Below are 14,600 nucleotides of genomic sequence, written 5' to 3'. Positions count from 1 at the left end.
TTGAGGCAGCAAATGTTCTCAGGAGGTGGAATTTTCCCCCACCTTAATCCAAGGCTGGTGAGACTGAATTTCCAGCATGTTTGGGAAACATATGTGATGGGATGGTCTTGCGATGGAGGGGTTGGGTCCCACAGCCTTATGCTGAAGGGCTGCTAATTGATGTAATCTGGGGCAGGGAAGTGCTTTGCACTGAGCCTGGATGTGCTGCCTTCATCCATGTTCCTGCTAGCAACCAATGGAGCATTCACAACATACTGTCCAAGTAAGGGGGCTGCATGTTGTGGTTGGGAGGAGACTGGAGCTGCGGTAAATGCAACACAGATCAACACAGACCCCCTGGGAAACTGCCCTCAGGAACAAGGGAGCAGAACAGAGCCAGCAGAGTTTTAAAGACGCTTTCCATAGAGCGCAAGAGCTCTTGATCCCCAGCTGTAAGAAATCAGGAAAGGAAGGCAGAGACCAGCATAGCTGAGTTGAAACCTCCTGGTCAAACTTAAGGGCAAGAAAGAAATGCACAGGCAGTGGAAGCAGGGACAGGTATCCTGGGAAAAGTATAGTGACACTGCCTGGTTGTGTAAGGATGGGGTCGGGAAGGCCAAGGCGTGGCTGAGGCTGAACTTGGCAAGGGAGGCAAAGAATAATAAGAAGGGCTTCTACAGGTATGTCAGCCAGAAAAGGAAGGTCAAAGAAAGCGTACCCCCCTGATAAGCAAGACTGGCAGACTGGTAACAACGGATGAGGAGAAGGCTGAAGCGCTCAACAACTTCTTTGCCTCAGTCTTCACTGGCAGTGTCTCTTCCCACACCTCTCAAGCGAATGGGCTGCAAGACAGCGGCTGAAGGAGCAAAGTCCCTCCCAATGTAGGAGGAGATAGGGTTTGAGACCACCTGAGGAACCTGAACATGCACAAGTCTATGGGACCTGATAAGATGCATCCCAGAGTCCTGAGGGAATTGGCTGATGTAGTTGCCAAGCCACTCTCCACGATATTTGAAAAGTCCTGGCAGTCAGGGGAAGTCCCTAGAGACTGGAAAAAGGGAAACATTGCACACCTTTTCAAAACGGGTAGCAAGGAGGACCCTGGGAACTAGCGACCCGTCAGCCTCACCTCTGTGCCTGGGAAGATCATGGAGCAGATCCTCCTAGAAGCTATGCTAAGGCACATGGAGGGCAGGGAGGTGATTTGAGACAGCCAGCATGGCTTCACCAAGGGCAAGTCCTGCCTGACCAACCTAGGTTGGCCACTCCATTAGTGGCCTTTTAGAATGGAGTGACCACATCAGTGGACAAGGGAAGAGCTACTGATGTCTATCTGGACTTCTGTAAGGCCTTTGACATGGTGCCCCACAACAGCCTTCTCTCTAAATTGGAGAGATATGGATTTGATGGGTGGATGAGGAATTGGTTGGATGGTTGCATCGAGAGAGTAGTTGTCAATGGCTCAATGTCCAGATGAAGATCGGTGATGAGCGGTGTCCCTCGGGGGTCTGTATTGGGACCAGTACTGTTTAATATCTTCATCAATGACATAGACAGTGGGATCGAGGGCACCCTCAGCAAGTTTGCAGGTGACACCAAGCTGAATGGTGCGGTTGACACGCCTGAGGGATGGGATGCCATCCAGAGGGACCTGGACAAGCTCGAGGAATGGGCCCGGGTGAACCTCATGAGGTTCAACAAGGCCAAGTGCAGGGTCCTGCACCTGAGTCGGGGCAACCCTCAATGTCAGTACAGGCTGGGGATGAAGGGATGAGAGCAAGCCTGCAGAGAAGGACTTGGGGGCACTGGGGGATGAAAAGCTGGACATGAGCCGGCAATGTGCGCTCGCAGCATAAATGCATAGCTAGTGAACTAGCACTTGAGCAAGGCTGTGGGTAGCGTTGGGACTGGCTCACCTGGAATTGACTGCTTGGGCTAAGTCTCTGCTGGTGTTCCCCACCCGGACCCCTGTACTCTGGCTCTGGTTAAGGTGTCTCTCATCTGCTTCTGATACTGCAGCTAGCAAAGATGCCACAGCTGTTGGTAATCTGGGTTGGGAATGAAGAAAATTAATTTAGTAAAAAACTCACTGGGGAGAAGGAGGTGAGACGGAGGTGAGACCTAGTGAAAGAGAGAGGTGGGCTGTCAGCTTGTGTATTCAAACTTCCCTTCCAGCTGGATTAGAAACCCATCAGTTTCTAATAATGCAATTCACAGTCCCTGCCATGTGCTATCCTTGTCAGGGCCTCTTCTATGAGAAGCTCTTGCCTGTCTGAGAAGTGAGCCTGGAAAGCTCTTCTGAACTGACTTTTTGCCACAGCAAGTTGCTCCTGAGTAGCAGAGAAGGTATTACTGAAAGTGGCTACTGCCCCAACCCATGTGCTGTGGTGCAAGATCAGTCTTGAAAAGGTTGTCCTTCAAAAGTTTCTCTAACCACAAGAGAGTCTCTAAGCTGGTCCCCATGTCTCATGGCTCTCCTTGTGAATGAAGGCTTCAGCTGAGTAATGTTGTCTTGAGAATCAGACATGCTCTGCTTATTCTTTCCTTGGAGCCTGGTCTGAAGCTCTGTGAGGTCTCTCTGCTACCTCTGCTTACAGGAGGGTCTATTTGTGCTTGCTGGAGTAAAGGCTTTCCCAAAACAGCAGCAGCCAGCTACCACAGTTACTGCATTAACCTTTTGCAAGCTAGCAGGATCTAGCTGCTGGTCCTCCTTATGCTCAAAGTTCTTTTGGATCCCTCGTTCCTTTCATCTACTGTATTGTAGAGATGTGTACTTTGTTTTTGGCTTCAATCCAGTGTAGCAGCTTCTGTATACACCACAGGTTTAACAATAGAACAAAACCAGGGTTTATTAATGCTTAAGGTAGAAAATTAAGAGCTAGTAGTTCAAGACTTGAAAACAAAGTGCACAGTAGGGCTCCAGTAGCTTACCTTATGAAGGTGGCAGAACTTAATACCTCATGTTACTGTATATGACCAACTAATAACTTGCACAAAATCATGGTTTTCTGGGTAGTCTGACTTGATGGGGCCATATGCTACATCTTTAGGCTTGTAGCTTGCACAGATGACTTTGCTAGTAACAAGGTACTTTCCCTAAATCTGTCTTTTGGGGGCAGACATGCTTTATCACGCACATGAGCATAATGGACACGCTTGCATTACTGTTGGGCTAGGGATTCTAGTTACAGCACCCTTGCTCTGTCCCACATCATGAACAGATTTCCACCTTGTCTCTTTATACCAGCTTGGGTAGCTGCTGTGTGGCTGGGTACCTCAGTTTTGTTTTAACATCTCTCATGGGGAGATAGATGGAGTTATCCATTCAACCTTGTTCTTTGTCCTTAATTACTGCTGCTTGCGGGGAAGGTTCGGTGTCTAGAGATGTACCTGGGTTGCTTGCTTGTGTGCACTCTAGGGACTGTCTTCCCAAAAGCCAGTGAATGTCAGCCTCTGACTCCATGCAAACCTGCAGACACGACTTGATCCTCTGAGCTCCCCTGTGTCTCTGAGTATGAGACAATCCAACATGTTTGACGTGCCCTGTTATATCATACAAGAAATATGCTGTAACCTTTTTTATTTCACTCTCTTCATCTTGGCCCCTGACACAAAGCAGGTGTAATCATAAAAAATAAAACGAATCTCTTGCAATAAGAGCGACAATGTTTAGGAGAAGACAGATCACTGAAAAAAAAGTTGCAACACATTTTTTTAAAGATGTGCATTCTCTTCTCTCCAGTCAGCTTTGAGTTGTGGGATTGCACATGATCCCCTTCACTGTGACCTTTGAGGACCCTCTTCTTCCTCATAAACAGATCCAAAGCTTCTGAGGAAGAACTTGCTAAAGGCACTGAAATCACTGGGACCAGAGGACTGGGTGCTGCTGCTCTGTGCATCAGACGGGACCTGTGCCCCTGATGTGAAGGTATTTATGCAAAACCAGTGAGGAGGAGCCTGTTTTTTTCCCAACCAGACTCTGCAGCCCCCTATGGCATGTGCAGTGAGTGGGCTCAGTAAACTGGATTTGAAGTCAAAGCCTTGTGCCAGTAGCTGGACAACTCCTGCTGATGACAGTGCTGAGGAGACAGATGGTCCTGACGCCCCTCCTGTGACCTGTCAGGCAGAGCAAGCAAAGGACCTCTTCTGCTCCGGGACCAGGGCAGAGGCTAGAGCCCTGTCAAACACAAAGGAAAGGCTCTGCCGGGAGGAGGGGGGTGTGTATGTGGTTAGTTGTGTTCTGGGTTTTGTTTCTGGGGTTTGGGTTGGGGTTTTTGTTGTTTGGTTGGTTTTGTTGGTTTTTATTTTTTCTTGTGGTGGGGTGTTTTTGAGGTTTTCATTGTTAGCCATGGGAATCGGAAGAAATCTCCAGGGCAGCTGGTGCAAAGGAAAAAGTGCATGTCCACTCAGCCCAAGGCCTGTGAAACGGCCCGAGTGTGAAAGCACTGCCTGCCCTGTGCCAGTATTCTGCATGTGATGGCTAGGGACCTGGCCTCTGTCCCGCAGTCAGGGTATTCCTTCTAGATGCCTTTCCTGGATAGTTTTAGGGTGTGTGAGTAGTGCTGTGCGTGAAGGACTAAGCTTGGGTTCTCTGTCCAAGCCCATGGCTGGGGGAAGCATGATGCCATTGGTTCCAGTGGCAGGAGCAGCAGGAGGTGGAAAGACAGGTTGGAGGGAAACTAAGAGTTCTCCTTAGTTTCTTCTTTCCTTCATCTCAAAGAGAAACCAGCCTTCTCTGTACTCCAAGTTCCCCAAGCTGGGGCTGTTGCACTGAGCCCTTCACCTGGCCAGAAGAGACCAGCTATTTGTCATGCTCTCTCCACCCTTCCTGCCATGGTGTCCTCTCATGGGCTCTCTGCTTTTTTCAGACCTGGCAGTGACTGATCCAAAAGTGAGATGTTCTTACCAGCAGGTCGGACATCAGTTATAGGATTGGGTAGAGAATACTGGCTGAAATTCCCACAGCAGCTAATGAGTCCCTGTTGCCATTGCTGACACTCACAGCCTGCCCAGCTGGAAGGTTCTCATGTTGGCAGGGACACAGCAATTAACAGGTTAGTTACAGGAGAGTGATCTGAGGGTAAACAAAGTTTAACAGGTCCCAAACCTATGTCAAGCTACCACAACATCCTAGCTAATGGGATCTACTTTGTCCTGCAGAGTGAGCTGCGGTAACTGGGACAGGGCAGGGGCCTTCAGCATCCTTCATCCCTCCAAATGTGACCCACTATGGCTGGAGGGGTGGATGGCTTAGCTGGGCATACCCCCCTGAAGACATTTGTCAACCTCTTGACGTTTGCATGCGAGATTGTTTTCCTCATTGCCGGGAAACTTGGTTCATGTCATACAAGCTGCTTCTCCCAGGGCTTGCCTACATGCCCTCCAGCAATGCCCTCCTACCAGAGCTTCCCTCCCTTCTGCTCACCTGTGTCTAGGCAGCCAGCCTCACGGACCTAGTGAAGATGCTGGGCTTGCAAGAGCAGCCTGTGGGGCTTGTGAGGGGTTTTTTTGGGCCCTGTGGAGTTGCCTGTGGGGAACGCCTCTGTACTCAGTCCCTTATGGCTTCTGACAGCACTGCTGCTGCAGGACTTTCCCTAGCTAGCTCCCACTGTGGTTGCCCCCACCTTGCTCTGTTCTTTCCGAGCAGGAGCACAGTGCAGAACAGAGGCTTTGCAGAGTAAACAAGCACATAAAGAGTGTTTCGAGGCTGCCTGCTACCCCTTTCCTGTGCCTAATCTGTGCTAGTGATTGCATCCAGCAGCTGAAAATAAGCTCTTGGAAGGAGGGGAGGTGGTGAAGGGGGGCTGCCAAGCAGGACTATTTATACTGGGTGAGTCAGGCCTGTGCCTGAATCTAGCCAGACACTGCAGAGCTGGAACCCAGAAGCAACTTGCAAAGGACATAGCCTTGGATAAGGGGCTCTTGCCTGCAGCAGCTTGTTTACTGTAAGGTTCAGACTTGTCCTGTTTGTTCCCCATGATGGACTGCACCTTTCCCTTCAGCTCTGCCCCACAGGGCTTGCTGCAGCTCGATGAGGAGCAGCTGGAGCAATGGAAGTACTCTCGGCACATAAGGCCCCGGCACCACCATAGTGAGCACAGCCTGAGCCCAGTTGGCCAGGGATGCCAGAGCAGCCGCTTAGAGCCACTGGAGTGCCGGGATCTGCTGGTCCAGAATGCGCTCTTCACTGGGGACCTGGAGATGGTGCAGAAGTACTTCACCAAGAGCTCAGCCATTAATCTCATCATTGAGACCAAGGGTGATGAGCTGCGCTGGACTAGCAGGAAACTTGGTGGGTGTGCAGGGCTCGGATGTGGGGGGGTTGGGAAGTGCCCAGGATGGGGACCAGAGAAAGTGCACAGATACCTGAGAAAAATGTTGCGAGGAATCCCCAGTGGTGGAGACAGGGTGGTGGAAGAGGGACTTGGTGGAACAGAAGACCTTCTTCCCTGGATGAGGAAGGAGGATTCCAAGGCTGTAGAACAAATGGTAGCAGGCTTGTTGAAGGTGGCCAGAAGCAGATCTACTAGGACATGGTGAGAGTAGGGCCCTTGGAAGGGCTGCTGGAGAGGAACAACATCAGGACTGTCCTGTTAAAGATTGCTGGGATAGATGTGAAATACATGTGAGGTGGAGAGAGTGCTTGGGTGAGAAAGCATCAGGTGGCATAAGGATTCTTTTTCTGCCTTATGTCTTAAGTTGGGTCTGTTACTCCAGTTCATTAGAAACTGGAGGCTGTGACACACTTTGGGAACAGCAGAGAGGTCTTAGCAGTGCTCTCTGGGCAGAGCTTAGCCCATATCCTGAGGAAAAGGCATGGCCGTGCTTCTGCCTTGTAGGCAGCTGCCTGGGGACCAAGCCGCAGTTGCTCTATATTCCTGCTGTGGTGGTGAAATCCAGGTGTGAAGCAGAGCCATTGCGATCCCTGCTCCAAATACTGTTGTTGAGAAGTTGTAGGGGGTTGTTTTGGGACGGTTAACAGTGATCAGGTGGAGGGGGCTTTGCTCCAGAGCAAAAGCATTTGCTGTTTTGCTTTCTTGCACATGCAGGGTTTGCACCCGGCAAGCTGTTCTATTCTGTGAGATGGATTGGGCAAGGGGAGCAAAAATCTCGTCTACTAGAGAGATGGTGGAAGCAAGCTTGTCCTGAGTGACAAGAGGTAGAAGCTGGTTATCCCTAGTGTTTCCTCCCATCTGTACACCTCGCTGTACCTTGCCTAGATAGATCTTGTGGCTACTGTACATGCTTCTGCACTCTGGTGCCTTTTGCTTACCTTCTCATCAATGTCATCTATAGCTGATGTGTTAAAGGGGGAGGCATGCTTGGCAATCTGGAAGTGCACATGTCCTTGCCACTGTCCGTTAGTCACGTGTTGCAGGCAGACTCCTGGAATTTAAGATGGGGAGTGTCAGGTGTGGAGGGGCCATAACTGCACCGCCCTTCCACAGAAGGTTGGTCACAAAAGCCACCCGTGTGCGAGAACAGAAGAGCTGTCGGTGAAGGCTGCTTTCCCAGAGGTGTGCATTCTTTTCAAGTGTCCTGGCACAAAGCTATGGAGCGCACTGATAAAGCTTGACCATGACTGAGTGTTTTGTGGGGATCCACACTAGCAAGAGACAAACAGATAGGGTGGGATTGCAGCTGCAAGTGCTGCTACTTGCGGGTGGCGAAGATTATTTACTGAGTTCCAAGATTTGTACACCCCAGGTTTTGAATTGTTACAGTCTACTTAGGAATAAAAATACAACAGGTATTACCCTTTGTGTAACTGAGACCACTTGTCAGAAAAATACTCATTGCACATTTTAACTCCCATCTTATGCTGGGCTGACACTTGAACAGCAAGTCTGTCTGCTTGTTTCTGGCAAAAAAAAGCAAGATTTCTGCCCTAAAGAAAACAGAACAGCTTGTGTAAAACAACTTCACACAGAAATTGCTCTTATCACCAAAGTTTCAAGATGTGGAAAACCCAACAAATCAAGATCATTCATCATGCACAGACCAAAAATGTACTGCCACATTTATTAGCTAAGTGTATCAAACAAAAACCAAAAGCAAATCTTCATGCTACCTAGGGCTTTGGTTATGTATCTCACTGGCATGCAGGGCCAGTTTCTTAAAACTTACCCAGCTGGCAACCTTAAAAGTAGATTCTAGTGACCTGGTCTTTCCCAAGTCATCCCTGTGGGTATTTTAAGAAGCCCAGAGGAAGTGTAAATTGTATGGTGTTACTGACACTAACTCACACAGCCTTTTGCCTCCCTGGCAATGCTTTTGTGATTGGGAACCTCAGGCTCTTGTGGGATACCCGCTTATATATTTGGGGAAATGGAGGATCCCATCAGATGAGAACGCCTGCCAGGTGCTTCCCTCTTTTTGCCCTTTCATGCACTACATTGTAGGTAGACAAGGTGGTGAAGGCTGCACAGACAGGGCACACGGGAGGCTGTCAGTATAGAACTTGGTCATTTATTTTCATTACTGAGAAGGGCGAAGTTCCCTATCTTACACTCTTCTCTGGTTCCCCAGGTAATTGTTACTTGGTGGTCTATTGGGGTCACTTCACTTATTTTTAGCTGCATGATCTGAATAGTTCCACAACACAAAATTATACTAAACACTACGAGTCTTCCACACAGTTTGATGTGTTCTTTAGAAGATATGGTCTGAACAAAATGCACACAATGCTGACGAACTGTAAGCAAAGTGCGCTGTTATGTAACCAAAGTAGGGGCAGAGTGAGTTTATACAAGTGGGGACAGGGGAAAATACCGTCTCAAGTGAAAGGACAGCAGTGAGGAACCCCGAGTAAGGGGATTGTCAGAGGATGGAAAGGGAGTACTAAAACCATGAGGAGTTCTCTGCAAGGCTGAATTTCAAGGAAAAGCAGGAAAGGGTCTAAAGGATAATTACCTTCACTTAAAATGCACCGTTTCCCATCCTTGTACCTATTTCTACCTGTCCTTTGGCTTTAAGCTTTGATTAAAAAGGATTTTCCTGTGGCTTGTTTAAAAACCTGTCTAGTGCCAAGGGATCGAGTGGAAGGAGCAAATGGGGGTGCAGGGCTGAAGATGTGCAAGGAGCCCACAGGCTGGACAAAGGTGTGCTGCTGGTGTGTGGAGGCGGCTGGATTGTGCTGTTGTGGTCTGGGCAGGCTAGTTGGGCATGAGACTACTTCCCTCCCTGTTTTCCTGGTGACCTCCTGTCTCTCTTTCTACCTTCAGGCTACTCTGCTAGCCTGCCCTGCCTGGGGACTTTCCCTTCACAGCCAGGACCGTGGAGTTACTGCTGCCTGAGAGGAGTGTCCTTGCCAGCCTCTTGGCTCAAACATTTGGTCACAAGGCTTCCCAGAATAGAAGAGCTGAGACCTGAGCTGTGTGCAGCCTGGGCCAAGCAGTGATGTGACATGTCCTCACATCCTGCAGAGTGCCACGGGGCAGACGGGCAGCCCCTGCCAGAGCACAGGTCACCGGTGGGGCTGGACCCACAGGCTCAGAGCCTGGCCCGGGAGGCAGCTCAGGTCCCGCACTGGTTTTTGTGGAGGGTCTGGGTACTGCGTGATGTGTAGCATCACAGGCAGAGGAGACAGTCAGGAGCCCATTTGCACACGGAAAGTGGATGGCCCTGCCCAGGCCTACTGGCAGGCCCTGCTGACTGGGGATCAGGGGACTGTGGCCGAGATCCTCAGTGACCCTCGGAACAACCTGAGTCCCAATGCTGTGTTTGACACCAGTGACCTGGAGGAGTGGAAAAACTACCGGTTCAACCTTCGCCGGCTGAGTATGTGGGGGGTCGGTGGGCAGGCAGCGTGGCCCAGCTGAACAGGGGCTCAGAGCCTTTTGCTTATGCTGCAGGGCATTACTATTGCTGGGATTGTGTGTTACGTGTGCCGTTCCAGTTACGGAGGAATGGGGATGGGAGTGAGCGCCACTGGGGTGCGGTTGGGTTCCCCTGTGCTGCTTGTGGGAGAGCGTGCATGTGTCTGGGAGCATGAGGTGCGTCCGGGGTACTGACCCTTCTAGCAGGGGTGGTGCAAGTGCTTGGAAACCGCCTGGGTTCCCCCGCAGGGCAAAGGAGATTCCAGCTACAGGCTGTATTGTGCTCCTTCTGTGACCAGTCCTGTAGCCTGGTGCTGTGTGCCTGTTCTGTCTGTGTGCAGCCTGTGCTGGGCTGCGGGTTCTCTCTGTGGGTTGTGCTGGGCAAGGAATTGTCGCAGCCCTGTGTTACATCCTCATGATGGTTCAGTTTGAACCTGGCCCTAGGAAACACAGTTGACCACATGCTGCTTCTGCAAGAAAGAGGTGAGAGGGATGTAGTATTGAACATGTCACGCAGTCTGCGATGTGGCCCTCCAGCCCAGCCTGGAAGGGCAGCAAGAAGCATGATTTAAGGAGTCTTTTTTTCTGTAACAGCTGCAGGCTGGTTGCCAGCAGACCGTACCAGCTCAGCAATGATTCCAGCTGGGTCAGCATCTTTAAGAGTTGGCAAGTTGCAGCCCCTTGCTCTTTCCTAGGCCCTAGATGTCCATCTCTGCTGAAGCTTGCTTGTCTGTGCTATGCTCAGGGCCTGTCTGAATCTCCCGTCTGCATGGCAGCCTGCTCCAGCACCTCTCTGCTTTACTGTGGTGCTTCATGCATGGTGTGCTTCATGCATGGTGCTCTTCCCAGCCACCTTGCTGCTTTTAGCCCTGCCTGTGCCCCAGGCCCTTTATCTGCTGTACTCCTGTCAACAGAAACTCCATGCCACATGACTGTGCAGCAGGAGAAAGGCACACTTTCTGGGACCAGCGTCTGCCCCAAGACTCCTGCTCCTTTGAGCCCCCTGTTAGCATGGCTGTGCAGTCTAAGAGTCATCCCCAGATCTCTGTCTTTGGCAGGCCAGTCCGAAGGCAGGGAGCTTGCAGAGAAGGGACTGGCAGGAAGAGGCAGTGCCTTGAGGGGAAACTGGGGTCTCTTGAAGGGGGATGTATATCAGGTACCCTGGGGGAAAGTGCAGGTCTGGGCCCAGTGCTTTTGTGCACTGTGGGCTGGACATGGCTCCCTGACCTCTCTTTCCCCGCAGGACTGTGGTCCCTGAGCTATGAGCAGGAGCTCACCACGCCGCTGCACATCACAGCCAGCCGGGGCTACACAGACTGTCTGCGGCTCCTCCTGCTCAGGGATGCTGCCGTCAACTTTGCGCCAGGGGGTAAGACTGCCCTGCATGAGGCTTGTGCAGCAGCCAGTACCGACTGCGTGCGCCTGCTGCTCGGCTTTGGTGCTGACCCTGAGGCCGTCTCTGAGGATGGCTACAAGCCCCTGCATCTCTGCAAGAGCCCCGACTCCATCGAGTGAGTTCCACCCAAGGGGCACGGCAGGCCTCCCTCCCCCTCAAGCCTCATCTTCCATAGAAGGGGTCCCTACTCATCCCTGAAGGTTGGCTGGTGGGTGCAGCAATGGCTGCTGAATGGGGTGGCCTTACTGCCTGTTCCTGGACCAGGATCACCTCTGAAGTCCCACAGATGGCTGCAAGCTCTAGTCCTGAGCTGATGCAGCTGAGCTTGGTGCTGCTGTCTTGCTACCCACCAGCAATGCAGAGCTGATGGTTCCCACTGAAGGTCAGGGCATGCGGTGTGCAGACAGGCCTCTGTGGGTGTGTGGGAGCAGGCTCTGGGTGTGACGACACTATTAAAGAACTGTGGAGAGTTAGCTAGAATTAAGATGACAGTATCTCTGCTAACCAGTAGTCCTGGCTAAAAAACACTGCTCCAGGGCATGAGGAGCAGGGATTTTTGGACTCTTGGGAAAAGTGAAAGCCATGGGGCAGTACAGACATGGGGGTGGGTGGGAGGTAGGATAGGAGCTGGAGAGGAGGGCCTGTCACTGAGTCATCTTGGCCCACATAGGTGTGTCCGGCAGCTGCTGCAGCACGGTGCCAGTGTGAACAGTCGGACAGAGGAGGAAGATGACACAGCACTGCATGTAGCAGCACGGCATGGCCTAACGGAACATGTCCAGCTGCTTCTGCGCTACGGCGCAGAGCTGGAGGCAAAGAACGAGGAGGGGCAGACGCCACTGAATGCTGCCTGTGCTCAGCCCCATCGACCCCAGGACATGGACCGCTACTACCGGGTCTGCCAGCTGCTGGTGGAGAGTGGTGCTAGCGTCAATGCTGCAGACAGGGACCGCCAGCACCCGCTTCACCTGGCCTGCAAGAATGCCAATGCTCAAGTAGCAGAATTACTGCTGTCGCGGGGTGCAAATGTCAATATCATGAATTACAGTGGCAACACGGCGCTGCACAATATTCTGCAAGCCACTGCCTACAAGCTAGAGCACCACCCAGAGCTGGTGGTGCGAGCCCTGCTCAACTATGGTGCCATCCGCATCTGGCCTGGCTCCCTCCTCAAGGTGCGGGGCTCTCAGCTGCGCCGGGAGCAGGGTGGGAAGGGAACGCTGTGAATGTCAGGGCCCCGGTGAGAGCAAGGATGTTTGTCACAGCAGCGCTTGTTCTGTGCCAGCCTGTTTGCTGTCCTGCCTATCTCTTCCCAGGGGCTGGGGGAGGGGGTTCACATAAGGGATTCCCTGAAGTTTTCTACTGGGTTGTGTTCTCCTGTAGGACTATCCTGCTTCTGTCTGCAAAGCTGTGTGGCTAATACTTACCCAGCTTCCATAATCACCTTGCCCCAGAAAACACTGGCGCCTTTCCTCTCAGGGGATGTGTTTCCTCTTTGGGGCATACACTCCAGCTCATGCTGTCTCTGCAAGACACCAGCAAACAAAGGGTTAATTTCTTGTCTTAATTCCTGAGCAGTGCAATAATTACCCAGCCCGGAGATCAGCAGATTGCTCTCCCCTTTGGGAAAATACAGGAAAATCAACAATTAACACTAATTAATCTCCTATTAACGCCAGATAATGAGGATCACTCGTACAGCCGGAATAGACTCTGACAGCTACTGCTGGCCTGGGCCAGAGGGAGTGGGAGCCAAGAGCCTGCGGGGGTCTGGGGGATCTGCCTCTGTGCGGCTATGCATGGGTGGGGTGTGCTCCAAAGGCCACGCTGGTGGTGTAGGACACAGAGTATCAGTGTCGCTTGAAGATGTGTTGTTAAAACATAGGCCTGGTACACCCCAGAAGTGTGTCACATAAAATATCTGCCTGGGGCTCTGTGTAGCAGGTAACAGGCACAGTACCTCTTATGACACCCATTGCTTCAGCACAGATACAGGATATCTCTGCAGCCCCGTGCCAAACAGGAACAGTACATCCCTGAGATGCCAGTGTAGCCCTCAACAGAGGCATGTATGTCTTAGCCTTGCTGCATGCAAAACAGGTGTCAGGCCTTGCCCCAGAACAGCTCATGCTCTAACTAGGAAAACGTGAAGAAAGGAGCCTGGCATAAAGCAGAGTGGTGGTTGCTTACGAGCTACTTGCAGCAGTGAGGCAGTTGAAGGAGATCTGCATCCCAGCCATATACGTTAGTCCCTGCATCTGAGGAGAGGCTGTGGGGACCCAGTAGTGCTGAACGCAACCATGCTGTGTGTGTTGGCTCAGTCACCCTCTTCGCAGGAGTGATGCTCTGGCATTTCCCACCATCGGTGGGTTTGATCTCCTGGGACAGCATGAGGGAAGGACATTCGTTCCCTAGGTTTGCCAAGGCTGGTTTTGAGCATGTGCACCTTTCTAGAGGTGAAGGCGGGGCCTGCAGGACCTTGCCCAAAAGCTGTGTTCATCTGCTGTCCCACTCATGCAGGTGCTGCGGTACTGCCATACCTGCCCGCGTGTTATCGAGGCCCTGATGAACAGCTACGATCACGTGTGCATCTCTGAGGACTGGGTGGAAGCGGTTCCAGCGGAGGTTGTACAGGTGAGGGAATGCATGCTGGAGAACATGCAGCCAGGCTACAGCGGCAGGGTGCCAGAGGAGGCTTGGGGCTGAGGGTGTTTGGCACAGGGCAGGGCTGGGTGGAGATTTGCAGGGCCCAGGGATGGTGCTGTTGGGGGTTAGTGGAGGGTGCACCATAGTGACTAAGGTAAAGGGATGTCTCGTTCTACCTCCGCTCCCTGGGTGACATCTTCAGCTTTATCTGCCTCTGGTCCTCTCTTCTCTCTCTGTAGAAATACCCACGTTTCTACCAGTCACTTTTCTCCCTGGAGCAAAGACCTCGCTCCTTGCAGCACCTGGCTCGCTGCTCACTCAGGACCTTCCTGGAGGGACGGTTGCTTCTGGTCCTGTCTCAGCTGCACCTGCCAAGTGCCTTGCACCGTTTCCTGCTGCTCAGCTTCGAGGACGTTCTCTACTAAGGGCTGCAGTTCCAGTCCTACGGTGCCTTTCTGTGCAGATGTTCCATCCCTGCCAGTGCAGTCTGTGCCTTCCCAGCTAACCCCTTTCCCTTGCACATCGCCTCCCAGGCCAGACCTGTTGCTGTGTCCCTGTCCCAGCCAGCTTTGTGCTCTGCTTCGTGCACCTATTTTGGAGCATTCTGTTTACCCATACTAATCGGGACAAACTCCAGACTCACTAAGAAGACCAAGATATGGGGAGTAGGGCATTTTGTGGGACAAGGAGCAAATGCACTTAGTTGATCACAGTTTTAATCGTAGGATATCGGTTGTGGCAGCCTGTGTGTGCAGGTACTG

General features: G+C 51.8%; 1 protein-coding gene across 1 annotated transcript; it reads left to right on the top strand.

Moving 5' to 3' along the window:
- Positions 1–5,891: 5,891 nt before the first annotated feature.
- ASB10 (ankyrin repeat and SOCS box containing 10) lies at positions 5,892–14,264 on the top strand (the record flags this gene model as incomplete). The annotated part of the gene is made up of 5 exons (XM_082015399.1): positions 5,892–6,271; positions 11,041–11,308; positions 11,864–12,368; positions 13,714–13,827; positions 14,079–14,264. Exons 1-5 carry the CDS (start codon positions 5,956–5,958, stop codon positions 14,262–14,264), a joined length of 1,389 nt encoding a protein of 462 aa, XP_081871525.1. The 5' UTR covers positions 5,892–5,955.
- Positions 14,265–14,600: the final 336 nt, after the last annotated feature.

Source organism: Phaethon aethereus, assembly GCF_964289735.1.
Source record: "Phaethon aethereus genome assembly, chromosome: 2".
Lineage (NCBI taxonomy): Eukaryota > Metazoa > Chordata > Aves > Phaethontiformes > Phaethontidae > Phaethon > Phaethon aethereus.
This window is presented reverse-complemented; position numbering and strand designations above follow the sequence as displayed.